The following is a 17,478-nucleotide window of genomic DNA, read 5'->3' as shown; positions in this document are numbered from 1 at the left end:
TACGAACCTTGACGACATGTGTGGGCGTGTCAAGTCTTAGAGAAAAGAAAAAGCCACAATGACCATGGCTTACTTCCACGCCCTGTGCTGATGACGCATCCAGGGTTCCAGTAAAACCTGGTACTAATGCAGGTCGGTTCTCCGAATTGAACCAAGGTTCTGCAAAGGCTGGAATGGAACCAGTTCAAGATCCAGTCATTATGGTTAAAAAAAATATGTCTGCTCGATTTCAAAAGTCGTAGCCTGGCAGTTAAGGCAATCAGAACATTGCTGGTTCAAAGCTCACCACTGCCAGGTTGCCACTGTTGGGCCCATGAGCAAGGACCTTAACTCTCAATCGCTTAGACTGCATACTGTAATGCCCTGTGCATTAGTAAAAGCTCCATCATCTAACCTTAAATCCACAATATGGCCAAAAGTATGTGGACACCTGCCCATGAGCTTGTCAGACATGTGATTCCAAAACCACAGGCATTAATATGGAACAACCCGCTCTGCTATACATCTATAACAAACAGCCTTCACTCTTTTGGCAAGTCTTTCCACAAAGGTCAAGTGTGTCTGTGGGAATTCAGTCTAAAGAGCATTTGTGAGTTGAAAACAGGACGGGGGGGAGCAGTGCTGCCAAATCCAGACATGCCGTGATTTAAATAAAAAATGGCCATGAGGATGTATGACCGAGTTGTAAAGCAAATGAGAATTGGTCCAGCTGGGTCAGTGCAACACTGCTTTATTATTCTATTATTTTGAGACTAGAATCCTCATCCTGTATCGCGCGCACACGCCCAGAACGAGCTGATATGATAGATGTGCGTGTGAATATCTGAGCATTTCTCATACACGCTGCTAAATATAATTGAGCCTGCAGGTCAGTGCTGCTGCGCTGGTGTCTGTACTGAACTGACTGATGATTGTTCTGCCTGATAGCAGCTATAATAAGCAGCTCGGAACAGCAAAGCCAACACAGTTCAGTAAATCTACACTTGCCTTTCAGGTAACAACTTCCTCAATTTATTAAGCGTAGACGCACAAAATCCAGCCTTCTGTTTTCATAGGGACGCTGATGCTCGATGTATGGTCTAAAATCTGGTACTGATTTCATACCAGCATTCTCACAACAAATAAATTCTCACAATTTCCATCAATCTGAGGGACCAGGATGAACATGTGTTCTCAGAGACACCTGAAGCCAGTCACAGATTTCAAACTGCAACTAATACGTTTATGCTGACGGCTTTAATCCAAAGCGACTGTCAGTTGTGACTGGTTGCAGCTCAAGCAATTTAGGATTGAAAGCCTTCCCCTGGGCTTCAACAGTGGCAACTTAACCTGGGGCTTGAACCTGCAACCTTCTGACTATTAGTCTTTAACCACTGAGTTACCACTGTCACTAATAGACAAAAGTATTGCGACACACCTTTTAATGATCAAATTCACACGTACAATTAATCAATTACATATGGAATTTATGGCCGCTCAGGTGGCGCAGCGGTAAAACACACACTAGCACACCAGAGCTGGGATCTTGAATACATCGTATCGAATCTCATCTCTGCCATCCGGCTGGGCCGAGCGGCCACATGAACAACAATTAACCTGTTGTTCATATAGGGGTGGGTAGTAGGATAGGGTCTCCCCCTACGACCTCTGCTGGCTGATCGATGGCGCCTGCACAAAGGCGGGGAAGGAGTGCGTTGATCAGGGTGTGTCTCTGATCCGCATTAGCACTCGCCAATGCAGGTGAAAAAATGCATACGGCTGCTGCCCACGTGTCGGAGGGGGCGTGGGTTAGCTTCGTTCTCCTCAATCAGAGCGGGGATCGGCATTGGTGGAGAGGAAGCATGACGCAATCGGGCAATTTGCATCATTCGCTAAAAAGTCGGGAGAAAATGAATAAATAAAATACAGAACTATACCAAAATTATTCGCATCCAACAGTTTAGGGAAGGCCCTTTCCTGTTCCACCATGACTGCACCAAGCGAGCAGCTCAATTTAAAGAAACTCCAGTGGCCTGTAAAGAGCCCCACTAAACAGCTTTGGAATGAACTGGAACCAACATCAGTGGCCAGCTATTTAATGCTCTTTTGACTGAATGGGTGCAAATTCCCACAGACGTACTCCAAAGTCTTGAAAGAAGCCTTCCCAAAAAGACCACGCAGAGGTCACTCGATTTTAACAGTATTTGATTTTGAAATGAGATGTCCAACAAGCTGGTCAGGTGTTCAAATACTTTTGACCATACAGTGTATACAATACCGACGTATTCTCTTCCTCAGACTAAACCCATTTCCATTTGCACAAAGCAAATAGCCTAACCCAGTATAAATTGGGAGCAAGCACTGTATCTCTGGAAACCATCAAGGGCCGAAATGTCAGCTGACAGTCCCGTTTTCATCACGCACGACCGCCCGTCAGCTACACACAAAAACAGCTCAACACTGCAAGCAACGAGAGGGAACAGAACCGACCCAACACTGAATAAAACCCAGTCTTACCTTCTTCATGCGGCCGGAGCGTGTCCCAGTGAAGACCACAGTGTTGCCACGGTAGTCGTACGCCGCCACCGAGGTCATTCCGTCGTCCTTATCTATAAAGAGCGGGATGCCTTCGATGGTGCTGGTGCCGCCCAGAGGCTGGTTGAAGTCCTGTCCACAGAAATTATCATCAATCTGCAAGGGCTGCAAGACAGAAAGAGAAAGAATGAGTGCGTGTAAGGGCAGGGTGAGAACGGCCAGCAGGGTGGACGCTAAATCAAACCGAGATGCATAACGACCGTCAATACACACAGAGTTCTGAGAAGCAGGAAAGTCTAGTAATGTGTGAACTTTTTAGAACGTAGCAGTCCCAAAGAGTCCAAAAAGCAAAAATAACATCCGTCCTGAATATAAAAGTGTTGAACTACTTTCCTTCTGAGCCTAAAAATACACAATTACAGTATCATACAGAGTAGGAACATCTGCTTCAGTTCACAGTCACACCAGCATTTTGTCAGCAACATTTCATGAGCGCAATTATATCCATTCGAATGAAATTTGCCGTTATCAGCAGTTTCACATCGCAGACTTCCTGTGCAAATAAATTTCCCATAGAAAACCTGCCATTAGGTGTAACTGTAACAGCAGGACTACTCTGTTGGGTTTATCTCAGACTCAGTCCTTCATAGATGATCCAGTATAGAGAAAACATTGGGTTTGGCAGCGTGAGATGTTACATAACATTGTACAAACTGATTATACTATATATTACACATTTTACAATTACATCCAAATTTTTGGCATTTAGCTTAGTCATGTGACAGTATTTTGTCTAAGCAATTGAGGGTTAAGGGCCTTGCTCAATGGTCCAACAGTGGCAACCTGGCACAGGCACTGTTGGTGGGGCTCGAACCAGTGACTTTTGGATTACTAGTCCAGTGAATTAACCACTTGGCTACAACTGCCCTATGACAACGTAAGGAAACTAGCCCGACTACACTAAGATCTCAAACTCTTTGGATCTCAAACACCAGGCCATGCTATCAACCTTACTGGGTATTCAAACAGGCACATCTGGCTGGACCTGAGTGACGGCGGTCGGCTGGGACTCATGACTGTTGTACATTTGTGCAGCACTAGTGGTGGGGTACAGATACATTGAGTAATAATAGTAATAGAAATAATAACAGTACACTGGAACAATGGATATAACAATACACACAATACAATGGAAGTTGGGGATCAGAGCATGGGGTCAGCCACTGTACAGCACCCATGGAGACAGGGTTAAGGACCTTGTTTAAGTGGCCAACAGAGCCGGCACAGCAGAGCCGGGATTTAAACTCACAATCTTCAGCCCAAAGCTCCACCCACTAGGCTACCAGTGTCTCTAAACTATCATTACCAAACAAGCCTTGTCAATACATTGTCTAGAAATATTATTTATATATATATATATATATATATATATATATACAGTGTATCACAAAAGTGAGTACACCCCTCACATTTCTGCAAATATTTTATTATATCTTTTCATGGGACAACACTATAGACATGAAACTTGGATATAACTTAGAGTAGTCAGTGTACAGCTTGTATAGCAGTGTAGATTTACTGTCTTCTGAAAATAACTCAACACACAGCCATTAATGTCTAAATGGCTGGCAACATAAGTGAGTACACCCCACAGTGAACATGTCCAAATTGTGCCCAAAGTGTCAATATTTTGTGTGACCACCATTATTATCCAGCACTGCCTTAACCCTCCTGGGCATGGAATTCACCAGAGCTGCACAGGTTGCTACTGGAATCCTCTTCCACTCCTCCATGATGACATCACGGAGCTGGTGGATGTTAGACACCTTGAACTCCTCCACCTTTCACTTGAGGATGCGCCACAGGTGCTCAATTGGGTTTAGTCCATCACCTTTACCTTCAGCTTCCTCAGCAAGGCAGTTGTCATCTTGGAGGTTGTGTTTTGGGTCGTTATCCTGTTGGAAAACTGCCATGAGGCCCAGTTTTCGAAGGGAGGGGATCATGCTCTGTTTCAGAATGTCACAGTACATGTTGGAATTCATGTTTCCCTCAATGAACTGCAGCTCCCCAGTGCCAGCAACACTCATGCAGCCCAAGACCATGATGCTACCACCACCATGCATGACTGTAGGCAAGATACAGTTGTCTTGGTACTTCTCACCAGGGCGCCGCAACACATGCTGGACACCATCTGAGCCAAACAAGTTTATCTTGGTCTCGTCAGACCACAGGGCATTCCAGTAATCCATGTTCTTGGACTGCTTGTCTTCAGCAAACTGTTTGCGGGCTTTCTTGTGCGTCAGCTTCCTTCTGGGATGACGACCATTCAGACCGAGTTGATGCAGTGAGCGGCGTATGGTCTGAGCACTGACAGGCTGACCTCCCACGTCTTCAACCTCTGCAGCAATGCTGGCAGCACTCATGTGTCTATTTTTTAAAGCCAACCTCTGGATATGACGCCGAACACGTGGACTCAACTTCTTTGGTCGACCCTGGCGAAGCCTGTTCCGAGTGGAACCTGTCCTGGAAAACCGCTGTATGACCTTGGCCACCATGCTGTAGCTCAGTTTCAGGGTGTTAGCAATCTTCTTATAGCCCAGGCCATCTTTGTGGAGAGCAACAATTCTATTTCTCACATCCTCAGAAAGTTCTTTGCCATGAGGTGCCATGTTGAATATCCAGTGGCCAGTATGAGAGAATTGTACCCAAAACACCAAATTTAACAGCCCTGCTCCCCATTTACACCTGGGACCTTGACACATGACACCAGGGAGGGACAACGACACATTTGGGCACAATTTGGACATGTTCACTGTGGGGTGTACTCACTTATGTTGCCAGCTATTTAGACATTAATGGCTGTGTGTTGAGTTATTTTCAGAAGACAGTAAATCTACACTGCTATACAAGCTGTACACTGACTACTCTAAGTTATATCCAAGTTTCATGTCTATAGTGTTGTCCCATGAAAAGATATAATGAAATATTTGCAGAAATGTGAGGGGTGTACTCACTTTTGTGATACACTGTATATATATATATATATAATTTAAACATATAAATTAAACATATAATTTAAATATATAATTATATATAATTATATATAAAATATTATATTTACTTATATTAAAATGTAATATTATAAATATTATAAAGACAAATAATTCAAACACAAAAAAGCAAGCCCTACACAACTAAAATCATATTATTATTTTTTTTTATCTATGATATAGTAAATCATGATACAAGCTTAGGCAATTAGCATGATACGATATTAAAATTTAATATCAGCACAAGCCTATTTAACACGTTTTTCTAACACGCAAACCTTCCGAGCAAGCAAACATGCAGATAAATCAAGACACCTCTGTACGCACACTGCACCACCTCAGACGATCCTGTTAAGTGGCGCATCTGGCATAGGCTGCGCCCGCTCTCCGTCAGTCACGCAATTATCGCCATTTTCGCCAAGTCAAAATAACCTTCAAATATTAAAAATCAGAGCTGGGCTGTCAGGAGAAGCAGCCAGGCTTCAGACGCTTGTGTTGATGCTGTGTAGGACCAAGGAAAAGGCTGATCTGAAGCTCGGCCATCCACGGGAACATCAGGGTGTCCGCACACATGCACAAGAATAAAATTCTTTTTCCGCATATGCCAGCTTGTTTGGAAGCTGGGGTCAGAGCGCAGGGTCAGCCATTGTACAGCACCCCTGGAGCAGACAGGGTTAAGGGCCTTTCTCAAGGACCCAAAAGTGCTGCATAGCAGAGCCTGGATTGTTAGCCCAAAACTCTATCCACTAGGCTACCACTGTCCCAAGCTGCATTATGGTGAAATGCACTGGTCTTTATACGTCCATCCAGATGTCATCAGAATGTCACATTTCAATTTGTATCTACTCCAGCGCATGTGTGCACATGGAACCCTTACACGAAAAACCACCCCAGCGCAAACATCTCCTTTCACTCCATTTCCTCCTGTCTACTCTAATCCATCTACCAGGGGTCTCTACCTCCTAGAAGAGTGAAACAAGAACATATGGATAAAGAAATTACCCTGACGGCTCCACCTGGGAATCAAACCCAGGACCAAACCCTTCTTGCCGTGAAGTGACAGCACTACCCACTGAGGACCTGCAAAGTAATATGGGGTAAAGGGCGCAGTGATGAGCGCAGGCTAGGAGCTCAGCACCATCTCAACATGAAGTCACTAAGACGTTGATGCATGTGTGCCATGAAAACAGCTGACTTAACCACCCACCCCATTTCATGGCTCAATGACTGATATGAAATGGTTCTGAAGATAAGGCGAAAATATCTGGGCTTAAAAATAAATAGATTGGGAGTTTGCCGGCTCGCTGTACACACTATATGGCCAAAAGTATGTGGACATACTTTGATTAATGTGTCCTAATGATTGAATTTAGTTGTTTCTGGCACATCTATTGCTAACAGATGTATAAGGCAATATAAGGTAAACAATACGTTTTTATTTTTTATTTTTGTGGCAACAGTTTGGGGAGTTCCCCTTTCTCTTTTAGCATGAATATGCTCCTGAACACAAAGCAAGATCCATAAATACATGGTTTAACAAGCTGTCTGCAAAGAAGCTCCAGATCTTCCTGACCTCCCCTGACCTCACTGATTCCTGACTGTATGGGCACAAATTCTCAGAGACACACTCCCAAGTCTTGTAGAAAGGCTTTCTTTCAATTCATTATAACTGCCAATGGTTTTGGAATGGAACTTCCGACAAACTCATTTGTCAAGTGTCCCTAAAGTTTACTCCTTTAGGTAGTGGGAATGAGCTTCTGTACTTTCAGTATGTCCCTAGAGTAGCTACTAGGGATGTAACGATGCACCACAAGACAGTTAATCGATTCCCATGTGTAACGATTCAAATGGTTTACATGTATAATGAATCGATATTCACTTTAAACAGCAGAGGGAACTGGCGCTATTCATCTCACCTGGTTGACAGCACTACAGGGTTGCCAGGTTCTGAATTTTCCAGCCAAATTTATTTATGTGAGGATACTTTCTTTATTTGTATTATTCATTTATTTATTTAATGTGGGATTTGTTTTAAAATTTGATTTCAGTTTTTTTACACAAAAAGGGAAATGTGCAGCATTGTTTTGCATAGTTTGTACCTAACTCAGAAATAAAAGGACATTCATTATTTAGATAAATAAAAGATAAGCACAAATACAGTATTTTGTTTTATTTTTTAAAGTGAAATAATAAAAGGAAACTTTGTCAGAATTTGTCTTTAATTTCATTTTGTTTAAAAAATTGAGGGGAAAAATCATATCATGAACCCAGCATTGTGAATCGCATTGCATCGTGGGTAGAGTGTATCGTTACATCCCTAGTCGCCACACAACTGAAGACCACTGATCTGTTCTGTACTGCCCAGTGGAAAATGATTTATTTAATAGAAAATTTTTACTAGATTTAATTCCACCTGTTTATTACTGCTTCTGCCTCCCTGAAATTAAAGCTAAGCAAATTTAACACGGGTGTTTTGAAGCGGTACGGCTCATTTGGCAATGAAAACAATGACAGCATGTGGGATCAGTGATTAGAAGCCTATGTGTGTCACAGCCACGTTTGTGGTGAGTAAAAACTTCACTAAGGGACGTCAAAGAGGTCACAGAACCAATGACCAAAAACCATCGAAACCAATAAAAATAGAAATAAAAGAACTAAACCACAAACACCACCTACACTCACCCTAAAGCCTGCTCATACACCACTCAGAGAATGCAACATTGATGTTCGCCTCAGTTAGCCGAGTGCTAAATCTCAACCTGTTTTGGCATTCAGTCAACAGCTACAAACAAGCTCACAAGCCATATGCACATTTATATATATATATATATATATATATATATATATATATATATATATATATATATATATATATATATATATATATATATATATATATATATATTTATATATATATATTTATATATATATATATATATATATATATATATATATATATATATACTGATTAGCCATAACATTAAAACCACCTCCTTGTTTCTACACTCACTGTCCATTTTATCAGCTCCACTTACAATATAGAAGCACTTTGTAGTTCTACAGTTACTGACTGTAGTCCATCTGTTTCTCTGCATGCTTTGTTAGCCCCCTTCATGCTGTTCTTCAATGGTCAGGACTCTCCCAGGGCCACTACAAAATAGGTACTATTTGGGTGGTGGATCATTCTCAGCACTGCAGTGACAATGACATGGTGGTGGTGTGTTAGTGTGTGTTGTGCTGGTATGAGTGGATCAGACACAGCAGCACTGCTGGAGTTTTTAAACACCTCACTGTCACTGCTGGACTGAGAATAGTCCACCAACCAAAAAAATATGTAGCCAACAGTGCCCCATGGGCAGCGTCCTGTGACCACTGATGAAGGTCTAGAAGATGACCAACTCAAACAGCAGCAATAGATGAGCGATAGTCTCTGACCAACTAGGTAGGAGTTAGGGCTGGGCGATTTTGCCAAAAAAAAAAAAATCTCGATTATTTTTAAATTATTACCGACTCTCGATTACGATTTCGATTTTTTTTGTTCTTGTATAATGCAATTGGAAATTTTTACATTTTAATTTAAAAGACTGCAGAAGTGCAAAAATAGTAAAAGCACCACCTATAATTATCCTTTTAAGAAACTCAAACTTTATAAAAATAATGATATCACAATAATTAACAATAAATAATTAAAACAAAATAGAAATCTTAATTAGCTATATCCTTTATAGGAATAACTCACAAACAACTCACTTTAAATAATGTGCAGCAGAACCTCCTTACATTAAGAAGTGCACAACCACAAAGAGTTCTTTACAGTTTTCTTAAAAGGAACACGAGCCTGTTTACTGTTTCCACCACTGAGTGAGTCTGTATCAGTACCTACACTGGGGGGGGATCAAGTAATCACTCAGCTCAGCTTTGATTTTGTCCTCTTGTGACTGGGGGGTGGATGGAGGTCTTAAGATCTGCTTCTAACAATATAGACTACAATTCCCATGCTCCCACGGACTGTCACGTGACTATCACATGTCCCCGGTCAGCCAATCCTGATAGCGCTCATCGGCTCCGGAGTTTTGATTCATTTCAGCCGTGTTCGATTCAGTGAATCTTAATTAAACGCTTCTGTTCGTGTGTCTCGTTTTGCCAATCGTGTTTGCGCTCCTTATTACTGAATCTAACCGTTACCGTGTATGACACTTGTCTTCCTTTACTGTATTAGTTTTTGCTGATTTTGTACACTGTTTTTGCCTTTTTGATATTAAACTTTCCCTGATTTATATTCCGTGGGCGTCTGCTCAGTTTCTGCCTCGTGATATGTTAGTATTTTAATTCAAATATAAAGTATGTAAACAATCGCGATTGTTAAATTTCTACCATCGGGTGAAAACATTCATGCAAATTAACCGAATTAATCGTGAAAATCGCCCAGCCCTAGTTGGAGTGTCTAATAGAGTGGACAGTGAGTGGACACAGAATTTAAAAACTCCAGCAGCGCTGCTGTGTCTGATCCACTCATACCAGCACAACACACACTAACACACCACCACCATGTCATTGTCACTGCAGTGCTGGGAATGATCCACCACCTAAATAATACCTGCTCTGTGGTGGTCCAGTTAGGGTCCTGAGCATTGAAGAACAGCATGAAAGGGGGCTAACAAGCAGACATGCAGGCAGACAGATAGACTACAGTCAGTAATTGTAGAATTACAAAGTGCTTCTATATGGTAAGTGGAGCTGATTATATTTTATTATATTATGATGGACAGTGAGTGTAGAAACAAGGAGGTGGTTTTAATGTTATGGCTGATCAGTGTATATACACAGACATAGTACATAATTCTGAATTACACATCAACCATTAAAATAGTGTTTAATAATTGTATTAATATTAGTATAATCATACTGATATATAAATATGATTGTATAAGTAACATCAGCTATTGCTAGAGCAGGTCAAAGCTAAGGCCTTAAAAGCTAACAAAACACCATAACACCTGAACACCAAATAATAATAATAATAATAATAATAATAATAATAATAATTTAGCGTAACCAAACACAGAGGTCAGAAGGTAAATCTCCAATGCTTAAATAAAGCAGATGTCAAAATATATAATAACAACTGGAAACGTTTTATTGCTCAAGCAGCTTTTTCAAGGACAGCTAAAACACCCACAGAGGAGAGGAGGGCTAACTGCTAAATTAGCACAAATTGCTAAATTCTTTAAATTTCACTAAACAGATGGTCACGTTTGGCAAGAAAGCATGACTTTAGATGTAGAAGGAATCGAGGGAGTAGCTCAGATCCACAAAACACGTAATAAAATCTGACATTTTACTCAATTTATTTCAAGTTTGCTTCTTCTAGCAATTTATAGCCGCTAATTCTATTTCTCCTGTGGAGGCAAGCTACTCGAGTGCGCACCACATCCACCCCAAAGCTTCCTGTTAGAAACCATACAGATATTTTACATTAATATTAAAAATGATTTTGTTTAAGGTTGCCGCTAAGGTAGGCTAATCATTTTAGCGTGGTTCGAGCGCACCACTGTAGCTTCCGCTGCTCGCTACTGCTGTAGACCTGAAGTAGCATTTTTAATCAGTGTTTGTTCACTAAAAGTAAGTAAGAGGTCTTTTCCCTTCAGCCCAGGGGTCAAAGCTCCAGCTCCCCCTGAGAGTAAAAGTGTACCTCGAGGCCTTGTGTGGGCTGAAATGTCATGCTCGGTTAACACGAGAACAAAGGGAACCCACTCTGACTCGGACCGGCGCTGGTGAATATCTCTGGATTCAGCATCAGACCGGGGAGGAACTTTTGTAATCCATCAAAATGTGTGAGCGTTCAGTTTCCATTCGAGGTTCTGCTGCGAGGGTGTTATTTTTACGTCTGCAGATACAGAACTTGGTTTGACGCCCACTTTTTAGAATTTGCCATAACATAGAGTTGTGCCATTGTCACATGACCACATTCACCTCCACCTAATTTACCTTGGATCTATGACAGCTTCTACTGTTGTGGACAGGCTTACCAAGCAGTGGTACCTTAGTGGTTTAAGGTGATTAGAAGGTTGAGGGTTCAAGCTCCATTACCGCCAAGTTGTCACTGTTGGGCCCCTGAGCAATGTCCTTATCTTTCAATTGCTCAAAATTGTATTCAGTCACAAGTAAAAGTTGCTTTAAATAAAAGCGTCTTCTAAATAACATAAAGGTAAATGTCAACAAGATTTTGGGTCAGGTGCACATGCAGGCCGAGAACATCTGGCTGTGCTCTGGAGTTCCTCTGCACCACACCTTTGGGATCAGTCATGATGGTAAAGAGAAAACCTTCCTCGAATTGTAAATAGTGTTTTTTACACCTCTCAGCAATGGACGTTCATGAAACACCAAATGTAATGATTAAAAGGGGCGTCCATATATTTTTGAAATCAGCAAATTCTACTTGCATATACAAGGGATCTTCAAAATGATCTTCAAATGTGAGGGCAGGAGGAGGAGTAATTGGTCGTTTCTGAGAGACAGAGAGCTTATAGTCCGGATTTAGCGGCATCTGATTTCCACCTTTTTAGACACTTAAAGAAGCTTTAAGGGAAAGAGGATTTTCATGTGATGATGATGTGAAAGCAGCGGTGCATCAGTGGCTACGCGCTCAACCAAAAGCATTTTTTGCTGATGGCATTAAAAAGTTGGTACTATGCTGGGACAAATGCATCAGAAGGTGATTATGTAAATAAGTGATGTTATTTGTTTTTGAAATTCTTAATAAATAGAGTTAAAGAAGTGCAGAAACTTTTTGAAGAACTCTCGTAACTAAAACACGTGCATACGCACACTTAACCAATATGGCAACACATTAACGAGGGTACAGAGACACACAAAAACAAGCCCTAATGTGTGAGTGCTGTTCTCTAGGAGGCACAGACTGCTTATTATGTGTCTGCTCAGGACGACCAAGCACTATAAATACACAGCAGCAGAGCTGCAAGCAAACACACCTGGTCACATCACATATACACACACAAACACCACACACACACTTGCTCCACCATCAGTCCTTGTACATAATAATGAAGGCGTTCCACGCTAACCAACTGTGTCCTACTTTCACTATTTTTATAGCTGTTGAGGAGACCAGAGAACGTTCTGATATTACTCAAAGGCGAAAAGAATGTCACAGCAGAGTGTAGCCGCGCTCAACCCGAATTCCACACGCCGGCTCTGCTCAGGCCTTCCGACAGACCACAGTGTGCTACACTGACAGCGTGGGGGTGGGTTTGATCAGGCTGGTGACTGAATTTCACTAAGACAAAGCTGAAAACACACACGTGTAAAGGAAGCAAAGCTTGTTTAGAGGAACATCCTGTGACTCCAACTAAATTTGGAATAATTGTACAATACTACTGAACAGGCCATTACTGCTGAAAGCTTGGGCGCTGAGAAACCGGGTGTCTGCAAGGATCTGAAGTTGGATCTGAAGTAAATGTCCAAGTTATATCAATGAGCAAATTATCAATTATTTCCAGCTGATCATGTAAGGCGTCACCACAGCAGATCATTCAACTGTATATTTAAATTGGCACAGTTTTTACGCCGGATGCCCTTCCTGACGTAACCCTCCAAATGATCCAGGTCTGGGACCTGCACTAAGGGTGCACTGATGTCTCCTCTTAATGCCTAGGTTTACAAACCACCATGCACCCTCTGTATGTGAGCCCAGCCCGGGATTCAAACCCCTGATTGATTGATTGATTAGTTTTAGCGCCGTACCGATACGCTGGGGTCATTTATATGGCGGTACTCAAGTTGCTTCTTCACTTTGTGTCATTTAAAACAAATTATAAAAGATGTTTTAGATTTAAATACGTTAAAAAATTAATTATTTTCCCTGGTGCTTTAGATTTAAGCACATTTCGTGTCTCGTTTTCATTAAAAAACTGTGTTTTGCAGTCTATCAGTATGTGTTTAATTGTTAGTCTCTCTTTACATCGATGGCAGGTTGGAGCATCTTCCCTAGTGAGGAGATGCTCGTGTGTTAGCTTAGTGTGTCCGATTCGGCATCTTGTGAGGATGGTTATTCAAACCTGCTGCATTTTTACCAGTTAAGACTTTTAAGGGACCCTCAGGCACCCTGTGGGCGGAGCAGCAATAAATTGGTGTCCTAATTATTAAGAAATTGTGAAGTTTAACCATCAATGAGCCCAAGAGAGCAAAACAGACCCTGATTAATATGCACGTCTTCAAACTGTGGGAGGAAACCCATGCAGACACGGGGAGAACATGCAAACTCTACACAGCAAGGGTCCAGACCGATCTACCTGGGGATCAAACCCAGAACCTTCTTGCTGTGAGGCGACAGTGCTACCCACCGAGCCATCGGGCCTGGAAAATTAACAGAGCATTCTACAACTTGTGTTCCAAAGAAAGCCAAGGTCTGGTGCAGCACTTTTCTAAGATGTGTGTGTGTGTGTGTGTGTGTGTGTGTGTATAAAGAAGAGAGCGAGAAACTGCAAAGCACCAGAGTCTGTGAAAACCCGAGGATTCAGAATAGATGAGGTAAGACAGGTATTTCATCTTCATAACTGTGTGTAAGAGTGTGTGTGTGTGTGTGTGTGTGTGTGTGTGTGTGTGTGTGTGTGTGGTTACGGCTGTGTGCGATAAGCCTGCATCGGTGTGTGTGAGAGTGTAAAGTATGGATTTGAATGCAATCAAAAGACTGTAATCTGGAGCGTTTAGCTGAGCAGCCTGTGTTACAGAAAACAATTTAACAGATTAAAGCTCCAAATGTGCACACCAGAGAGTGTGTGAGAACCAGATAAGCACTTCAGCAGCCAGCTCACATCTGTAGACACACACACACATGCACATACACACTTTCCTCCCGAAACTGGCTTGTTGAGGAAATTACGGCACAAACATCCAGACATTCGCCATCCTAATATCCTTCATAGTGTTTGTGCTCTCTGTCTCACACACACACACACACACACACACACACACACACACACAAGGAATTGCCGATACATTTCTGCAGCAAGAAGGTCATGCGTCTAATAATAAACTAACAATCCCTGACTGTGTGTGTGTGTTGGGTCCAAAGAGGGAGCTGAGAGGAGTAGGCAATTAATCATGTTCCACTCTGTCTAGCATGCACACCTGCATCTACACACACACACACACACACACACACACACACACACACACACGGGTATACACACATACACAAAGAACCTTACAAAACAGGCACACACAGAACCTTACTCGCGGGCAACCACCAAACACACACACACAAACATGCATGCCTGCCTACAACCTCTCTCAGACACAAACACATCGAATCGTTCGTTCACAGTCTCTCGCGCACACACACACTATTATGTTAACCTGAGACTGGTTGTAGTTCATACGAGAGTTGTGAGGTCAAAATATGGCGGCTCACCACTGCTTCACCTCTGACCTATTGACTGAGTAATTTACAACACTGCAATGAGCACTAACCACAGCACCGATCCATATTCACATAGTGCTGATGTTTCAGAAACATCTGGGGGGAAGACAGCTTCAGATAAATAAATACATGAAGATAAAGAATGAATTAGGACAGAATGCAAGCAGGGAATGGAAGAAAGAAAGAGGTGGATTATACACCAATCAGCCATAACATTAAAACCACCTCCTTGTTTGTACAATCACTGTCTATTTTATCAGCTCCACTTACCATATAGAAGCACTTTGTAGTTCTACAATTACTGACTGTAGTCCATCTGTTTCTCTACATGCTTTGTTAGCCCCCTTTTACTCTGTTCTTCAATGGTCAGGACCCCCACAGGACAACCACAGAGCAGGTATTATTTGGGTGTTGGATCATTCTCAGCACTGCAGTGACACTACCATGGTGGTGGTGTGTAAGTGTGTGTTGTGCTGGTATAAGTGGATTAAACACAGCAGCGCTGCTGGAGTTTTGAAATACCATGTCCACTCACTGTCCACTCTATTAGACACTCCTACCTAGCTGGTCCACCTTGTAGATGTAAAGTCGGAGATGATCGCTCACCTATTGCTGCTGTTTGAGTTAGTCATCTTCTAGACCTTCATCAGCGGTCACAGGACGCTGCCCACGGGGCGCTGTTGGCTGGATATATTGGGTTGGTGGACTATTCTCAATCCAGCAGTAATAGTGAAGTGTTTAAAAACTCCAGCAGCGCTGCTGTGTCTGATCCACTCATACCAGCACAACACACACTAACACACCACCACCATGTCAGTGTCACTGCAGTGCTGGGAATGATCCACCACCCAAAAAATACCTGATCTGTAGTGGTCCTGTGGGGGTCCCGACCATTGAAGAACAGCATGAACGGGGCTAACAAAGTATTTAGAGAAACAGATGGACTACAGTCAGTAATTGTAGAACTACAAAGTGCTTCTATATGGTAGGTAGAGCTGATAAAATGGACAGTGAGTGTAGAAACAAGGAGGTGGTTTTAATGTTATGGTTGATCGGTGTATGTGTATCATGTATTATATGTGTAAGTGTATTATGTGTTATGTGTATTATGAAGAGTAATATGTATTATATGTGTAAGTATATTAATGTGTATTATGAAGTGTATTATGTATTATGTGTGTATAATGAAGAGTAATATGTATTATATGTGTATAATGAAGAGTAATATGTATTATATGTGTAAGTATATTAATGTGTATTATGAAGTGTATTATGTATTATGTGTGTATAATGAAGAGTAATATGTATTATATGTGTAAGTATATTAATGTGTATTATGAAATGTATTATGTATTATGTGTGTATAATGAAGAGTAATATGTATTATATGTGTAAGTATATTAATGTGTATTATGAAGTGTATTATGTATTATGTGTGTATAATGAAGAGTAATATGTATTATATGTGTAAGTATATTAATGTGTATTATGAGTGTATTATGTATATGTGTAAGTATTAATGTGTATAATGAAGAGTAATATGTATTGTATGTGTAAGTGTATTAATGTGTATTATGAGTGTATTATGTATTATATGTGTAAGTATTAATGTGTATAATGAAGAGTAATATGTATTGTATGTGTAAGTGTATTAATGTGTATTAAGAAGTGTATTATGTATTATATGTGTATAATGAAGAGTAATATGTATTGTATGTGTAAGTGTATTTATGTGTATTATGAGTGTATTATGTATTATATGTGTAAGTATTAATGTGTATAATGAGTGTATTATGTATTGTATGTGTAAGTATATTAATGTGTATTATGAGTGTATTATGTATTATATGTGTAAGTATTAATGTGTATAATGAAGAGTAATATGTATTGTATGTGTAAGTGTATTAATGTGTATTATGAGGCGTATTATCCAGTCTGCTGAAGGAGAAACTCATTATCCCGAGTGCATTACAGATCGTTCGTTTTGAGTAGGAAGGAAGAACTGGAGGCAGGATTAATAAAAGCAAGTTCAAATTACAACCACTAATTATCAAAAATGAAAGACTTGTGAATCACGATGCTGTTAATTATAAAAAAAGCTTCTAAAAATAACCGATCAAAACAGCGTGTCAGGAATAGACGTCTAGAGGGCAGCTACGTAACCCGCCCGTGTCGGGATGTTAATGGAAGACAGTTCCTTGGTGAGCAATCACCCACACATCCATTCATGTAAGTATGCAAATCAATGACTATACCCCCGCAGCACTTTTACAACCATTACAAGATTTTTTTTTTCCCATCCAGCATCAACCTTTATGCAAATTTTAATACAAACATTCAAATCTTGAATGAAAACATTTCAAAAAAGCTGCGTTCACAAATAGCCAAAGTGGAACGTGTCTGGTTCCGCCAAACAGTCTGCACTCTTCTGGGAACGCTTTCCAAGCGTCGAATTCGTGCCCATTCAGTCAA

The 17,478-nt window shown here is 41.1% G+C and overlaps 1 protein-coding gene across 2 annotated transcripts in view; it reads right to left on the bottom strand.

Moving 5' to 3' along the window:
- Positions 1-17,478, bottom strand: part of plxna1b (plexin A1b) — a 268,336-nt gene that overhangs the window by 204,171 nt on the left and 46,687 nt on the right. For both annotated transcript variants that reach the window (XM_062997386.1, XM_062997387.1), the window contains exon 3: positions 2,497-2,679. In XM_062997386.1, coding sequence (XP_062853456.1) covers positions 2,497-2,679 — 183 coding nt within the window. The remainder of the gene's footprint in view (positions 1-2,496; positions 2,680-17,478) is intronic.

Source organism: Trichomycterus rosablanca, chromosome 6 (assembly GCF_030014385.1).
Source record: "Trichomycterus rosablanca isolate fTriRos1 chromosome 6, fTriRos1.hap1, whole genome shotgun sequence".
Classification (NCBI taxonomy): Eukaryota; Metazoa; Chordata; class Actinopteri; order Siluriformes; family Trichomycteridae; genus Trichomycterus; species Trichomycterus rosablanca.
Note: the sequence above shows the minus strand (reverse complement) of the source record. Positions and strands in the feature narration are given on the sequence as shown.